The 17,661-nt window shown below is 42.1% G+C and overlaps 1 protein-coding gene across 1 annotated transcript; it reads left to right on the top strand.

Moving 5' to 3' along the window:
- The first annotated feature begins 76 nt into the window (after window positions 1–76).
- Window positions 77–17,461, top strand: TYRP1 (tyrosinase related protein 1). The gene is made up of 8 exons (XM_048504511.1): window positions 77–248; window positions 941–1,388; window positions 4,619–4,941; window positions 9,036–9,240; window positions 10,564–10,731; window positions 12,735–12,914; window positions 14,600–14,746; window positions 15,636–17,461. The coding sequence occupies exons 2-8, from the start codon at window positions 1,025–1,027 to the stop codon at window positions 15,839–15,841; spliced, it is 1,593 nt and encodes a 530-aa protein (XP_048360468.1). The 5' UTR covers window positions 77–248; window positions 941–1,024; the 3' UTR covers window positions 15,842–17,461.
- Window positions 17,462–17,661: the final 200 nt, after the last annotated feature.

Here is a 17,661-nt window from a genome sequence, read left to right on the forward strand (position 1 = left end):
AATCATGTGCTGTCGGAGTATTTATCCAGGAAAACTCACTGAAGTAGAAAGGGTTTAGTAGGGGGGAGGCAGAGAGAGAACAAGAGGCAGAGGGAGTCATGCCAACTCAAATTGTTGCCAAGACCAGGATTAGAAAACAGACAGAAATCCAAAACAAATTAGCATTGCTGTGTTCAGGGTGCGAACGATCATAAAGACGCCCAGGAACTCATTCAAGAACCATTCAGGAATACTGCAAAAAAAAAAAGGTACAAAGCAGGGATCTTTTTAATATAGCTTTTGATGTGTTAGAAACTTTCAGTTACAGCAGGAAATACAATGCTAATGCCTAAAACGATACAGGTCAACTTTTTTGGATTTAGGATTGAGAGCACTTCGGGCATACATCTTCCAATTTATTATACAGCAAAAAGTTGCCTGCCAGGACTACCTCTAGTTAAAGGCTAGAAAGCTTTCCTATTTAATGTCCTTGAAAGTCTCTTGAGTGGAAGATCTCTTAACAAAAAATGCAATCCAGATTGTTTCTGTCCAAGAATGTGATGGGAGGGATGGGGCAACAGTATCTCAAGGACAATGGACTTACAATTCCTTCAAGTGATGGACTTCTAAAAAGAGGGTGCTTCCATTTTAAACAGTTTGATTGTATAGCTTCGCATTCATTATGTCTCCATATGCTTGTTGCCATATGCTGTGCTCTTTAGATTGTACATTCACTTGGACAAGAACTCTGCTATATGCTCTCAAGTGCTGACGCTAAAAGATTGCTGTTGGTGGTGGTGGTAGAGCAACATCAAGGATCAGTTGCATTTTACTCTCCTTCTAAAATTAAGAACAGTTAAAAGTAGATGAGAGGATTCCTTCGCTCTAATGAAGCAGTATCTTATTGGGTCTTCTACATCATTTTTATTTCCTCCTCATTTCTCTTCTCTCATTTCAACAGTGCCTGGGAAAGATTTCTGGATACTGGCTCACAAGAAGAAACACAGCATTGGATCTTTGTTGTTATAGCATCTGGATTGTTATTATGAAGCTAGTTACACTACTAATCCTCACCCTGTCCAAAGAAATTAGTGCACAATTTCCCCGGCAATGTACCACAGTCAACGCACTAAGGACAGGTGAATGCTGTCCTGATCTATCTCCAGTGGTGGTTCCTGGTTCAGACCGCTGTGGTTCGTCTTCTGGGAGAGGTCAGTGTGTGCAAGTGACAGCAGACTTGCGACCTCATGGGCCACAGTACATGCATGATGGCCGAGATGATCGTGAGCAGTGGCCTCTTCGTTTCTTCAACCAAACCTGTCAATGCAATGGCAACTTTGCTGGGTACAATTGTGGGTCCTGTCGACTTGGCTGGAGTGGACCAGCATGCAGCCAACCGACAAACATAGGTAAGGGTAATAAGCAGAGAAAAGGAAAACATATTCAAGTAGTTACAATGTTTAGCACAGAATTGCTTCTCTTTTCTATTATAAATTCAGCTTTGGTACTGATTAATACAAAAATATCTCCAACATAGCAGTCTGCAAATGAGGTATCCATGACACTTCGGTTTTCAGAACTCCTGAGCATTCATATGCCAGTCAACAGAAGCTTCAGATGCAAGGAATTCAGGATATTTAAGAAGCATGCAGTTCATGTTTTTGTGAAATGGTAACAGATGTAAAAAATATATTGGTGTCATTGATGAAGGTATAAATTCAGATTGATTGTAAGTACTGAAAAAAGGCATTCCAATTTTAAAGCTTCTTTGAACAAGCATAGAAAATAATATAGAAAGCATCATAGTGTTAGTATATGTCAATGGTGCATTCACATATTGAATAATGTATGATGCTTAGATCAGTGCTTGTTTTAAAAAATGAAATGTATACAAAGAAAAAATGACTAGAAAGATACCAATCCACTCACAAAAGGAATGCCTACAAAACAAGTAACTTCTGATGCAGAAAAGAAGATATGAGTGGAATCTATAAAATGACTAGTAGCTATCAGTGTAAAATAGGGTTAGTCAACTCATCTTTTCACAGCATCCTCATGGCAAATGTAGCCTGTGCTCCAACATTAATTGCAAGTTGTTACTAATTTTTGTGTCTATTTATGTACATCAGTACTTTTAGCTAAACTGGTGTGCTCAGGGCATGCTTACACAGCAGACTTCTTTTTTTAATAACACTTTTTTATTAATTATAATTTTACACAGCAGATTTCTAAGTTTATGGATTTGCTTCTGATTTCACTAAACATATGAAACAAAGATAACTTGAGGCACTTTGTGGGTGACAGGCAGATTGAAAAGCTTGTTTTCAACCTGCCTCCCCACAGTTGCCCTGCCAACTGTGCAATGGCTGGAAACCATCAGTGGGACTTTCCTAGCCAAATATGAAGGATATATTTAATTTACCCCATTACTAGTGATTATATTGCTGTTACATACAAGCACACCGTAGCAGTTTCAGTGTGTGCTAAATGCATTAATCTGATCCCTTTGATAACTTTCTAGACCACATAGGAACTTGATGCTCAGACCTTTTCAATAGATTGGCTAATGCTAATGAAGGCAGTCATCTCTATTTCATTTTCTTGACTTTTTTCTTGACATTTTAAAAAATCTAAGCTTTCAGTGCAAGAATTTTTATTGAAATTTCATTGAATGTTAATGTTAAAAGTTCATCAAAAATACATCAAAATAAAGATAATGGGCCATTCACTGGTAAGCCAGCATGGCAAGGTGGTTAAGACAGGCAGACTCTAATCTGGAAAATCAGCTTTGATTGCCACTTGAGTAGTTGACTGTATCTGATGAACTGGATTTGTTTTCAGCGCTCTTCCACAAAAAGACTGTTGGGTGACCTTGGGCTAGTCATAGTTCTCTTCAAACTCTCTCAGCCCCACCTAACTCCCAAGGTGCCTGTTATGGGGAGGGAAGGAAAGAGGGATTGTAAACTGTTTTTAGATTCCTTAAAGGAGAGAAAAATGGGGTATGAAAACCAACTGATCTTTTTCTAAGGATTTAGGAGCCCATACTGAAATCACTTGTGCATTGTAAAAGTGTGGCACAGACCACTGAGCTGCATAAGGGGTTTCATGGTGGCTGGGGATTTATGCTGTTCTGTATGCTTCTTGCACCACCTGAAACCCTTTGGAGGCGTTGCGGCTGTGTCACACCAGTTCCATCCCCAGTCGTTGTGAAATCCCCCCACTCCACCATGGATTACACTGTCCTGACATTGTCCTGAAATCTATTTTAGGTGCTTGAGGCAGTGCTTTTAGATGCTTTTGGTGCTTTTGGTCACATGGGTGGGAGGTGGCAAGCACCAGCCGGGTCCCCACACCCAGCCTCTTGCATGGTGCAGTGACCCAGCCAGCGCCCAGCGGCTCCCCCCATGCTGAGCTGCCACTCTCCAGTGTCCGAGGCCAGGCCCAGCCATGCAATGATCCCCGGCAGGGTATCGCACTGGCACCCGAGGCCGGGCCCAGCTGCATGGTCAGGAGGCTTCTTTTTCCACAGCAGGGGATCACACCGGCAACTGAAGCCAGGTCCTCTCCAGGACCTGGGGAGGGCAGGAGGTGGCCTGTAGGGAGGTGGGGGCTCAGACAGGTGTTATGTCAACTGCCACTGCGGTGCCCATCCAAACAGCCCCTGCCCCTGAGCCCACTCCTGAGGACCCGGGGAGGGAAGGAGGAAGCTTGGACAAGCACTGCAGAAGCCAACCTGCCCCCCCTTGCTTCCCTGCAAGCCAGCTTCTGCCCTCTCCAGAGCCTGGGCTTGGACGGGTGCCGTGGCAGCAGGCCAGCCTGCAGGCAGGCGCCGTGGCAGCAGGCAATGCCCTTTGAGCCTCCCCCACTCCTGAGCCTTCCAAGCATGGGGGGTGGGGGCGGTGCCCATTTGAGCTGCCCTCGCACCCCCTGAGCATGGAGGGGCATGGGGGTGTGGGTTGCCCAGAGAAGGTGTTATCCCCGGGCGCAATTTTCTCCCAATATGCCTCTGGCTTCAGGTGATTCTTAGAAAGTCTAATGTAAATATTGGAAGTATGGACACACTTCATGAAAGGCTATAGAAATCCGCTCAAAGGATCACATCCTGTAATTTATGTTGAAATTAGTATTCTCATTCCCAGCCACTGAAATGGCCACACTGCAGGACTAAAGTAGTACTATATGAAATCAAACATAAAGAGTTGGGAGAAAATATGACATTTAAAGCAAGTGATGTGGGGAATTTTCTCTTTTTGAGAGCTTTGGTTTAATTGACCTAGAAATAATCTTTGGCTGATTCCGCATGGGCCAAAAACAGTGGTGTGAAAACAGTGTGAAAACAGTATAAACCCTTTTACACCATTTTAAACTCTTTTACACCATTTTCACACTGCTGTTTCTGGCCCATGCGGAATCAGCCTTTATTTAATATAATCTTTTCAGAAAACTGAAAAGTTAACAATTTTGCAATTAATTGTTGTATTGGGGTGTTGTGTGGTTTCTGGGCTGTATGGCCGTGTTCTAGCAGCATTCTCTCCTGACGTTTCACCTGCATCTGTGGCTGGCATCTTCAGAGGATCTGAAAGCCTATGACAATACATTAAATTGTTGTATTTCTATTAACCTCTCTTTTAATCCTTAGTCAGAAGAAACATTTTGGATTTGAACAGAGAAGAAATGAATCGTTTTGTAAGTGCTTTGCAGCAAGCTAAAAATACCATGCATCCTGATATCATGATAGCTACAAGGAGACGTGAGGAGATTATGGGACCTGATGGCAATACACCACAATTTGAAAATGTGACCATTTATAACTACTTTGTGTGGTCTCATTATTATTCTGTCAGAAAGACATTCCTTGGATCAGGGCAGCTGAGTTTTGGTGGCATAGATTTCTCTCATGAAGGACCAGCATTTCTTACCTGGCACAGATATCATCTACTTCAGTTGGAGAGAGACATTCAGGTAATATTTCTGTTATTCATACCCTATATTCTCAAATTAAAGAACATGCAGTTTCCAAAATGTTTCCCTTCAGTCCAAAAACTAATTGTGGGCTTTGCAGCATTCTGCTTCCATCATAGAAATGTAGCTTATGAATTGTATTTAATCATGCTTGGAATACCGTTTTAAAGTATTTGGGATATATAACAATTTATAATGGTTCCTAAAGTTTTGTGAAACATATATTCTTAATTTAGAGGAAGTAAAATAAGCCACCCTGACTTACATAGCCCAATCTAGCCTGATTTCACCAGATCTCAGGAGCTAAGCAGCTAAGTAGGAAAGTATTTGGAAAGTATTGGATGGGAGTCCTCCAATGAATACCAGGATTGTGAAATGAAGGCCCTTTCCGCACGGGTAGTAAAGAGTGTCCTTGAGGAGGGGCTCGCACGGCCGCCACTGCTACATCGCAGCAGCGCTGGCCTCGCAACCCGCGAGCGGCGCGAAGACGCTGCTTTCGAACCTCACTCCCTGAGCAAGGTTTTTCGGAAGCAGCGTCTTCCAACCACTGCTGTGCGAATGGCAGTGGCTGGAAGACACCATTCCCCCCCCTTTCCTGAATGCCTTACTGTCCCCTCTGGCCTTCTGGCGCATCGGACAGGCCAGGGGACACGCCCCCTGGCCCTGCGACTCCAGAGCTGTCGTGCATGGCAGGGGGCGTGTCCCCTGGCCTGTGCGACGCGCTGGAAGGCCGGAAGAGACTGTAAGGCGTTCGGGGGACGGCACAGCCTCTGCGCAGGCTGCGCCGTCTTCCCCACCCCTACCGGAACCATCCGTGCAAATGGTCCCAGGGGGTGCATCAGCGTTGTTTATGCCAACACACACACACACACACACACCCGCAGCGTGGCCTTGTGGAAACGGCCAAAGGGAAGCAATGGCAAATCACCTCTGAACATCTCTTGCATTGAAAACCTCACAAGGGTCACCTGGTGTGATATTCTTTTCAGACTACTTTTGGTGAATGGGTCTAAGGAAACTGGTTTTTAGGATTGGTAGAAAACATTCCTCTTTTCAAGAATCCTACCTTGTCAAAAGAGAAAGAAAAACACTGCTAAAATCACTTTCCTTTCACCATCCTATTGCTATAATCTGTTACTGCCTCCATCCTAACATTTCATCCTTTACATCCTTACATTGACTGTTCTTTATGGGTCAGTTCACACATGTGTGCTTTCCTTTGGATGAATGAAGCATCAAGTAATAGGTTGCATAATGAACCATTACAGATGGAGCTGTCTTATAACTAGTGTTACCTTGAACACAATCCCTTGCCCCCAGTGGTATCAAATATAGTGTATTTAATGAGCCATCATATGTGCCAACTAAAGTTAAACTGATCTTGGGGGGGAAGCATCAGAGTAGCCCTATGCATATGCCAATCACGTTGAAGGACAAAGTCTATCAGGTCAAAGGGCATAAAACTGTGCTTGATCCTGAACCAGGCATTTTGTCACCTCTTCCCGTTTTTTCACAGGATTACCTGTGGTTAGTTTTCTTTAAATATTCAGGTCCTCATCTTTTTTTATCAGAGAAATGTCTGTTTAGACAGGCAACAGGTGCCTGGATGGGACATACCATGTCCAGGATCAAGTCTCCTGCTACAGGTCTCCCAGCATTTCCCACCCATCCCAATTTTATTTATTTATTTATTACTGAGATTTGTATACCGTCCTACCCCCGAAGGGCTCTGGGCGGTGGACACCATAAATTTACAACATATACAATTAAAAGCCCACTAAAATAAAATACAGCAATCAGTACAATAAAACAGTGTCTGCAATAAAATCCTTATTAAAACCCGCCCAAAGAGGGGGAAAGGGGTCCCAAAGATGGTAAAGGGACCCCGAGCACAGGAGAATAAAGGGGGCACTTATCAGCGGCAGGACACTCCAAAAGCCCAGTGGAACAACTCTGTTTTACAGGCCCTGTGGAACTCACCAAGATCCCGCAGGGTCCAGACAGCTGGAGGGAGAGTGTTCCACCAGGCAGAGGCCAGGACCGCAAATTCCTAGAGGTGTAGCTAGGGAAAATGGAGCCCGGTGCAAATTCTGAGTTTTGCACACACACACACACACACACCATGGGTGGCTGCTCTGAAGCCGGAATCCACCCCCAAACAGCATCACTTTCAATGGTGTTTAAACTAGGGAGCCCAGATTCTCCTTTTAAATCCACCTTAAAGGGAGAATCTGGGGTTCCCAGTTTAAACAACATTGAAAGTGATGCTGTTTTGGGGTGGATTATCCTCCACCCTGAAACAGCATCACTTTCAATGTTTATACTGGGGGCCTCAGATTCTCCCTTTAAATCCATGCTGAAGGGGGCGAGGATTTAAAAGGAGAATCTGGGGAAATTTCGGGGGTGCCTGTTGTCAGGGGTGCAATTGTTAAGCTAGCAGCACCAAAATTTCAGGGTATCTTTAGAACACTCTCCTGATGATACCACCTGGGTTTGGTGAAGTTTGGTTCAGGGGGTCCAAAGTTATGGACCCTCAAATGTGTAGCCCCCATCTCCTATTAGCTCCTATTGGAAACAATGGGGGATGGGGCACCCCCTTTGGGAGTCCATAACCTTGGACCCCCTGAACCAAACCTCACCTAACTTGGGTGGTATCATGAAGAGAGTCTCCCAAAAATCCCTGAAATTTTGGTGCTGCTAGCCTAAAAACAGCACCCCCTGCAGGTCAAAAACTGAAAAATACTAAAAAAAATAGAAACACAAACAAACCTGATTTTTTTTGCGTGCCACCCCCCACCCACCCCCCAGGTGCGTATCCCGGTGCAATGCGTACTCCCCCCCCCCGTCCCCCTAGTAGCTCCTCCACTGCCAATTCCTCACTGCTGCTTCACAGGTTGGCAGTGTAGAAATGGAGGGAGGTGAGCTCAGAAGTATCATGCTCGTGTGTGACATCACTTCCAGAGCAAAACAATGAAAAGCAGTTTAAGGAAGGATTTACTTTTCTATCCTGCTTAAATTCAGAACTTCCAAAGGGAGGAGGGGTATCTCTCCACATCTTAAAAAAAACCCAACAATAGTCTCGACAACTCAGTGTCAGAAGGCATGTCATGATCACACAAATCCCTCTTGCAAAGCAACAAAAAATGGATGTTCCAGCTCCTTGTTGAAGACCCCTATGGATATTAGCACACTCCATGTACATTTATGAACTGTGCATGTATGGTATGAAGTGTCTTGGTTGCTCTTTCCTGTCTTGGCTGCTCTTTTCCCTCCATACAGCTGATGGTCATTACAGCAAAGCAGGCAAAGGCAGAAGCAATGGGTGAACTGCCCACCAGTTCTATTACAGCCTTGTAGGACCAGCCACTCTGCTTTGGTCTGGCTGACCTGGGTGTTCCAGGAGGAAGCTGACCATAAACAGCCTTAGACTGTAATGCAACAACACACACACACACACACACACACACACACACACACCACTTGCCCTCCAGGAACATTCTCAGTTTGTTAAATAGCCCATCAGAACCGCTTCCATAGCTCTTTTACAGTCAGTGAGAATTTAGCAATACACCTCAATGTCATGTTAACCCACATTAGCCTACCCGAGTGTGGGACACATGAACTAAGTGGCTAAGGCATATGATGTGGGTCGTTTCCCCATTTACCTGCTGCTGTGCGCTACTCTCCCCAAGTAGCGCGGGGTCCCCCGGCACACCTCACTAAAGGGCGGCGACAACGCAGCCACCCCAACGCTGCCGCTGTCGCGCCCCCTCAGCGTGCATCATTCCTGGAGCTCCTCAAAACGGTGCCTTTTGATGACTGTGTGCATGCTCGGGAGCGCGCCAGAAATGACGCATGCTGGGAGTAGCGCGCAGCAACCTTTGGTCGAGGTAAGTGGGGAAACGACTGTGGTTTCTTCCCACTGAAGCATCTGGGGAAGGCACCATCTCATTCATTCCACATTCAAAGGCAAATTTAAAAAGCTGCAGAAAAGAAGTTGCAAAAAAGTGCTGTAGTGATGATATATGAATTGATTAGGTAGATCTAAGTACATTCCAGTGAAGCTCACCATTAACTCCAGTTTCTCTCAACAGGACATGCTACAGGATCCTTTTTTTGCACTTCCCTACTGGAATTTTGCAACAGGTAGAAACACCTGTGACATCTGCACAGATGACCTGATGGGAGCTAGAAGCAACTTTGATACCTCTCTTATAAGCCAAAATTCTGTCTTCTCTCAATGGCGAGTTTTATGTGAGAGTCTTGAAGACTATGACACTCTGGGAACCATTTGCAACAGTAAGCTGAGATTCTTTGACATTATTTGGTTGGTGCCGCCTTCTCCTGAAGGGTTAAATTTGACATATGTCAGGACATTTCATTTTCTACTTGGCAAAATCTACTGACTTTAATCCTTCACCTTCCAGTTGCTAGAAACATATGTTACACTTCACTTTCAGATCTTTGTGATTCAAAGTGGGAAAATTATGTGTGTCTATCTTTTTGGCTGTTTTTATGTTTTCTTTAAATGTTCAATCATGGATATTCTTTATCTGGTCAAGTCTGAACCTATCTTCTATCTAAAACTGATATTTTGAACTGAACAGCAGTATAACGTTTCTCTGCTTATTTCCACCAAGGGTTTCTTCACAGCAGCTGCCAAACTATAGTCTTCCCGTTTACTTTCTTATTATGTCAGATATTGTGTACTAAAAAGACACTTGCCAGTAGATGTTTCAGAAGACAACAAGCAAACGGGTGGGGGGGGGGGGCTAACGCTATACTAGTTAAATGCTAGCCCTATATATGATCCAATTCCTATGAAATGTCCTTTGGATAGGAAAGCAATTCCAGTAACACTTCTCATCTCCTGCAACTGCTGCCCCCCCCCACCCCAGATTTTTATCAGCTTTCATAACCAAGTTCAGAAAAGCATGAAGCTGACAAGATTTATCAGTTTCAATTGAGGACTGCAGCAATTGGGGAGGTGTCACTTTCACTGATAATCTTAACATTATGTGCACTTCTGGTAGAAATGTCTAAACTCTGTCCCCAAGTCAGTTATGAATTTGGAGAAGATCTGTGAAACTGACAAGACTTGTCAGTTTCACCAGGGACTTGCCACTGGCAGCTAGAGATTTTTTTTTTAATGGCAGCAGGTGAAATGACACACAGAGAGCGATCAGGTTCATTTAGCCAAGCTTACTCCCAGGGACATGTTCTTTCTGCACTGATAGTCACCAGCACCATCTTCAATCACTTCTCCTTCCCAGGAGAGCCACCTGAAAAGTATTAAAGTTGTGTTATTTAAAAGGACATGATAATAAGGAAAACACAGAGATATAATGGCACGGTGTGATGTGCTCAGGGATACATGAGTAAGCAGACAAAATCCATGTTTGGGCAAATAGCCTAGTGTGGTCTTATCTGGAACATCATGCATTATTGTGCACCATAAGAGCTTAAATGCTTAAGTGTAGGCAATAATGGTTCAGAATGGCCTTTAGAAAGACCCAAATGCCTGTTTTCTGTAAGCCTGTCCTACCATTGTAGTTTTAGGTTTAATCATCATCTTAAAAATGTCTAAAACTTCTCCCCGCTTTCTTGACTTTTCTATGCCAGGCACAGAAGGTGGTCCAATTAGACGAAATCCTGCTGGAAATGTTGCCCGCCCAATGGTGCAGCGCCTTCCTGAGCCACAGGATGTAGCTCTTTGCTTAGAAGTTGGATTATTTGACACACCTCCATTCTATTCAAACTCAACAGACAGTTTTCGTAATACACTGGAAGGCAAGTAATTCTCAAGCAATCAGTCTGGAAGTAGACTGGGTGAGGGACTGAAATCTGCCAGTGTTATCACACACTGAATGAAAAAGGGAAAAACTTTTTTGAGGGGGGAATCAAAATGAATTTTTTTCTTTCAAATTTTCTCGCAAACTCTTCAATATGTGGTTAATTTGCATGCGTCTTCATAAGGATTTCTCAATTGGAAATAAAGCATCATTTGTTCATTTAAAAAAGTGAGTAACATGTTCATGAAAAAAGGTAAACTAGTTTATATCACAAATCATATCAATTATTCCCAAGCAGCAAAATCAAGGCAAAGGAACTGTCTTCTTGTCAATATTTCAAAATACTAATTTCCACTGGGAAATGTTTCTTTATGTCATCTCAAACTTTTCATTTTGAATTAGAGATCCACTACAAAAATAAAAACAGAAGATTGCATCATGATCAACATTTCAGGGTTCGACTTTAAATACTATCCCCCTCAGAAAAGTTCTACATTGAAAAATTTGGAGGGCAGTTGCTCAGGCTCTTTCCACATGGACCAATAAACATGTTTTTAGGATGGTAAAAAACCCATTGGGGAGGGGGGAAACTTCACACAGATCCCATCCCTAAAACGAGTCTGCCCCATTTTATTTCACCCAAGCCAGGTTTTTTGAGAATTGTGTCATGGGCTCGTCTTTTCAAAAATCCCAGGTTGCAGCCACTCGCAAGCTAAAAGCTGGGCAGGAGGCGCATTATTCGCTTCCATTTCCCTTTTTTATTGCACAGATTAGATCTGCATAGCTATGCAGGGGCAGATGGTCATATCGTGAGATATCAGCATGGCTGTGGGGGTTCATTTGTACATTCCAATAAACAAAAGTGCTAGCGGCAGTGAAAAATTTGAATAACTGAAAAAATACACCCTGCTTAGCAAGCCTCTATATACCGAAGTGCTAGCATTTAATGATGTGAAAATGTGAAAAATATTACATCAAAATATGGAAATATGAAAATATTGTGCATTCACACACCACAGTCATACCCACGAGGTAAACTAGTTTTAATAACTGGAAATTCCAGTTATTGCCTACCCACTTGAGAACATTATTACTGACCGGCGACTTTTGATCACTGTTTTCGATCTATAATACAACCAAACTCTTAATTGAGAATACGGGGACAATAATTGGAGATTTCTGGCAACTTTGGAAAGATCTCCAGGGGTTTCCTGGAGACTCCTGGAAATTCCAGGAGAACTGGACAAAGCATCTCATGTTATCTATATGTTATATTTATTGCTGTAAGAGAGGTATTAATTGTATGAATTGTATGGATTCGACTGTGGTGTGTGAATGTATGATATTTTCATATTTCAATACTTTGATGTAATATTTTCCATATTTTCACATCATTAAATGCTAGCACTTTGGGATATTGAGGCTTGCTAAGCGCGGTGTACTTTTTCAATTATTCAGGTTCATTTTTACATGCCTGCATAGCTAGACATAGGTGGAAGATGAAGAGGTCATTGTTCGGGTTCAGCAGTCATGGGTAGGGACATATTTCTATTTATTTTTATTGATCTCTGTACTTATTTCCCACCCATCACCAAAGTCCCTTAAGGAAAATAATATTGTATGGCACAGTGAAACATACAACTAGTGGTGATTTAATGTTCAGAATACATGTAATGGGTCTGGAGAATCAGCACTAAGAAATGGGCCTCTCAGAAGCTTAATGCACGTTTCTAAAACCAACCTACTAGCAGCCATTCAGAAAAAAAAAGATTTCTGGAGTCCTGAAGATATACGTTGCCCATAAGGATGGAAGGGAATTTTGTGACTCAAACAGTCCTTTAAAAGCTGCTTCTGGGGGTGGAGGGTCCCCACACCCCAAGTGCACACATATGCCCAGAAATAGCAGGTGGGATCCAACCCTGTATTCACTGTAGATCTGATACTTTTGTACAAGTTTCTCACTGTTATTTGCAAATGGTGCCTCTTGTCTCTGATGCCCAGGCTACAGCGATCCTTCGGGAAAGTATGATCCAGCAGTCCGGAGTCTTCACAATCTGGCCCATCTCTTTCTGAATGGCACTGGGGGGCAAACCCATTTGTCCCCAAACGATCCCATTTTTGTCCTCCTACACACCTTCACTGATGCTCTTTTCGATGAATGGCTGAGGAGACACAACCCTGGTGAGCTGTTGTTGCTTGTATTGTTTCACCATGTCACAGCAAGAGCAATTATCTATTGTGAGAAGTGTGCCCTATTCTCCTCCAACCTTGCTTGAAAGAAATTGGCTACGGATACATCTCTGTCTGCACCTGAGCATATATTATGATCCTGTTGAAATAGTAAGCCCCTTCAGTTAGTACTGACTGGCACATTTGAATTCTTTTTTTTTTTTTTGGAGACAAGAATAGAATGTATCTAAATAAGGAGTTACTGTATTTGTTGCTGATGCCAAATAAGTTGCCAAAAGGGATCACAAGAAGGACGGGTTTTGTCATCTGATCACAGCAAGAGAAGCAGATGCAATCTCTGTTTCCTTTTCATAATTTCAGAAATGTAGACAAGGCTCTGTTTTTCTTTATCTTTCAAAAATGCAAAATAGTACTGAATGACTGCACCTTTGAAGTCAGTCCTGAAAAAGGGATACATCCATGGATTTTCAGAGCCATACGAGTGACAATTTTGACAGGTCCTAGAGAGTTGTTTGTTACTGCAGTAAAATCCCATAAGTTCATGTCATGTTCCCCTCACAAACCCAAAACAGAAGCAGATGGTGTGGCAGGAGACAGCCACCAGTCTCTTTGAGGGTCAGGGTTAATGCAAATATAAAAAAAAAAGATGAAAGACATATAAGCCTCAGAACGCACTTGAAGAACTTGTATGATCTGTATGTTTTACTGCTTCAGGACACAGAGCGATTCGCCATTTGATGGCTATATTAGATTATGTGATGGGTTGGTTTTAATGCTTTATAATGTTTTATGATGTTTTTAACCTGTATGTTACATTGTACACCGCCCAGAGCCCTCCGGGGGTGGGCGGTTTAGCAAATCCAAATTATAAACAAACAAACAAACAAACAAACTGTATTCTGGGGAATCTGAAGATCTTAAGAAACTGATCTGGTGTTTCTCAATAAGAAAATAATGGTACAAGTAACAATAAGCCTACATGTGGTGGTCTTTTCCTGCAATGAAAAGCAGCAGGGAAGCAATCAGCATGGGTATGCATTTATTTTTCATGGGGCAACTCTGAGGCCCAGGGGACCTCACCTCCATCCTCATGATTTGAGAACACACTGGAAAAAACCCCTCGATGCTCCTCCTGTAGAAGATAAGCAGAGGGAATCAAAGGCTACCTGATGCGTAGGACATTTGTCACTGCTTTTGGTGATATGAAAACATTAGATAGCCATGCAAGTAGAAATCAGTTGCTTCACTGATCCTCATGTTATTTGCACTGTAATCCAAGCATCCATATTACTCATATTGAGGTTGGGAAATTGCATACGCAAATGGATGGAGCCTTTTAACTGTATCTTTCAAGATTGCAACTGCTCATTTTTCCTGTTTCTTCTACCTCAGGATCTCCCAGTCAGAGAAATCATAACTATTGCCATTTTAACTGTACATATTCTAGTTGCAGTTCTTGCTCCTAAGCCCATCTCTGCTCACCATAAAAAACAGTTGCAGATTTTGATCTTGGGCCTCCCCTTGTCCTTAACATCTGCAACAACAAAATACACATACACAGAAGGAAAATTATTCTTTGTAGAAATTTCTCACTGCTTATAGCTGAAGTCTCAAAGTCTGAGGACTAGGATACATTTTGGAAAATGGAACTAATTCTTTTTTTCTTTTCAATTTAGATAACTCTATATTCCCACTAGAGAATGCCCCCATTGGTCACAATAGAAGATACAACATGGTCCCATTCTGGCCCCCTGTCACCAACAATGAGATGTTTCTTACAGCACCAGAAAATTTGGGCTACAGTTATGAAGTACAGTGGCCAAGTAAGTTATTCAGCTATATTCTTGTTATTATATACTAGACAGTAAGTTGAACTTTTGACTTTTTCTTTAAATGAGTCAGAGGGTGATTTACTATGTAAGAAACAACTGCACAAGGCTGAGATTGGGTGGTGTATATAAAAATATGTTTTTAAATGGAACCCTTCAAAATGCTGGCTTTCCCCCCCTGACCTTCTTTTGTTAACCATGTACTGAAAACAGAAGGGAAAATGCCAGTTTTCAACATCAAAATATGATAAAAGGCAAATCTTAAGATTCAGTGATGAAAAATACATGGACACACAGGCAAAACCCCCCAAAAAGCAGTCCTTTCAGTTGGGACAGAAGAATAGTCCATGATGATATGCTATCATTGCAATAGTATTTCCTTCCCTCTTTGTTGTCTGGGTTGTGGTCCTATATCAGTGGTGGGATTCAGCAGGTTCGTACCACTTTGGAAGAACCGGTTGTTAAAATGGAACTTGTAAACAACCAGTTGTTAAATGATTTGAATCCCATCACCGGAACCAGTTGTTAGATGATTTGAGTCCCATCACTGGAACCAGTTGTTAAATTATTTGAATCCCACCACTGCCTGTAGGCCTTTCTAAAGAGAGTCAGTAGGGAATATGTCATCTGAGTCTTCTGAGAACAACTGAGACAAACAGGATGTTTCCTTACTCCAGCATACAGAGAAAATAGTTCAGGATGATTAGGCAAATGCCACCCCTCAAAACTACCTCAGAACACAATTCTAAGACCAGCAATATCTTTGATTGTGGAACTTGGGTATCTTAATGACTCCAACTGATGGGCAACTGAAGTGATTGGAACTTGGAATCATTTCTAATCCTGTAACCACCTCTGCCCTTTTCCTCCTGCTTCATCCTAGCTCGGGCTCTCCAAGTCACTGAAGTCATCACTATTGCCATTGTCACAGCACTGATTGTGGTTGCAATTATTTTTGCTGGTGCCACATGTATCGTTCATGCTCGGCGAAACAAGGACGAACTCCATCAGCCTCTTCTCACCGACCAGTATCAGACTTATTCAGATGATTATGACAGCATACCAACCCCCAGCCAATCCGTGGTATGAAAGGTCAGTTGACTGACCTGCATCCTGTGGCACTGTTCTTTTTGCAGAAACTCTTCTGCTTTACAGTGAAGACTGCCTGGGTAAAATTCCTTCTCGCATGACCAGGAAAATCTCCATTTGTGTTCATGATCTGCTTTCATCATTTTCATTGTTTAGCTATTTAACCATAGTATGAAAAAATGTCCCGAATGTAACAGAGTGTAGAGAGGTAAAGGACATTTTGATAAGGTTAATTATTAAGTGCAGCACTTCCTGTTCAGTTTACTTTTCCAGTTTTTATGTAGGTTTATGGAAAGATTAGGGCTTAATCCAAAGTAGTGACTTTTTTGGGGGGAAATTAAGATGATTGGATGCAGGAGTTAGTGCCCTGACTCACAGTAATCTTAGTAATGCTTCATTTCCTAAAGTCCAGCAAATACTGCTTTAATTCCACATTGACTTTGCCTTCAGTGAAATCAGTACCTAGCCAGATTCAGTTAGCTATGTAGCACTATACTGAAATCATGGTAGGGTGGCTCTAAGAACAAAAAAGAAACCCTAACCTGAAAAAGCAGAACCAAAGCAGCAGACAAAAGAAAGAATAGCAATAACCATTACAAAAAGCAGAATAGACACAACAAGCTGTCCAGAAAATAGGGCCACTGGTTCCTGATATTTCATGTTGTTGGGGTTGTTGTTTTTTGTATCAAACACACAACCCAAGAAGAGTGCTTGAGTATTTGGAAGCTGGAGTAATTGAAAATTCATTGGTTTGTGATATTTTTTGCTGATTCCAATAAAAACCAATAAAAAGGTGAACGTTTGAATATTTAAAGGGGTTGAAATATTTCTGCCTTCCCCCAAAGTAGTTTTCAATTTGAAAATCAAAATGGGTGGCTATCCAATGCTACCACAGTAAAGATCTCATTCTTCCCAAATGAGCAGGTTGTCATTGATTCAGTGATTTGTTTGAGTGGGTGTTATTTTCTAGCGTTTGTTATATCCTCATGAAATTTATATTATCCATGTATCACCATGCATGAACAACATGTGCAGCAAAAAAGTATTCTTAAAAACAATTTAGCTGTTACATTCATTGGTTCATATACACAAAACCAAAATATGTATAACCCCATCGCTTTGCCTGGTTCCTATACTTATTTTGAAAATGCAATAAGAGTTCTATAAAAGTGCCACAAGATGGCAGTACAGTGAGCAGTTGAATTCATTTCTAGAAACAAGCCATTCTTTGAAACTCTGTTGGGTAGAAGGATTCAGTAGAGGGCAGAAGATTGTGGAAGATCCTACTAAATATTTGCATCTGTTTTCAAAAGAAATACAACTTCCTATTGTAGCAAAGAAAGAACTGTAATATGGTGTCAAAACTATAAATTGGTAATTCTTAGAGAATGATTCAATAGGTTTAAAGAACAAGGATAGCCATGCAGGAGTCATGACTGCAGTCTCCATTGTATGTAAAGTCAATGTAGTCCAGTGGGAAGTAGGTTGTACTTAAAAATCTAGCAAATATCATGCCACTGTCATTTTTGAGCTCTGTCCTCTATTCCTTTTTATTTTCTAATCTCAGTTTTTAAAAGCAGAATCTTGGTCTAACACAATAAAGATTTTTTAAAAAAATTACTCACTGCTCCATGATCAGCATTTCTTGTTCTGGATTCTGGATGTGATGCCCTCCTGTTGCACTTTATATTTGGAACTAATGGCACTTGTATACTGAATGAAGATGAAACTGCCCTACTGTTGATAGATCAAGATCCTATTGTCTGCTCTGACAGGCAGCTGCTCTCCAGGTTTTTCTATGCCACCCCTTGCTGGACCCT

The sequence above is a fragment of the Sphaerodactylus townsendi genome, linkage group LG07 (genome assembly GCF_021028975.2).
Source record: "Sphaerodactylus townsendi isolate TG3544 linkage group LG07, MPM_Stown_v2.3, whole genome shotgun sequence".
Taxonomy (NCBI): Eukaryota; Metazoa; Chordata; class Lepidosauria; order Squamata; family Sphaerodactylidae; genus Sphaerodactylus; species Sphaerodactylus townsendi.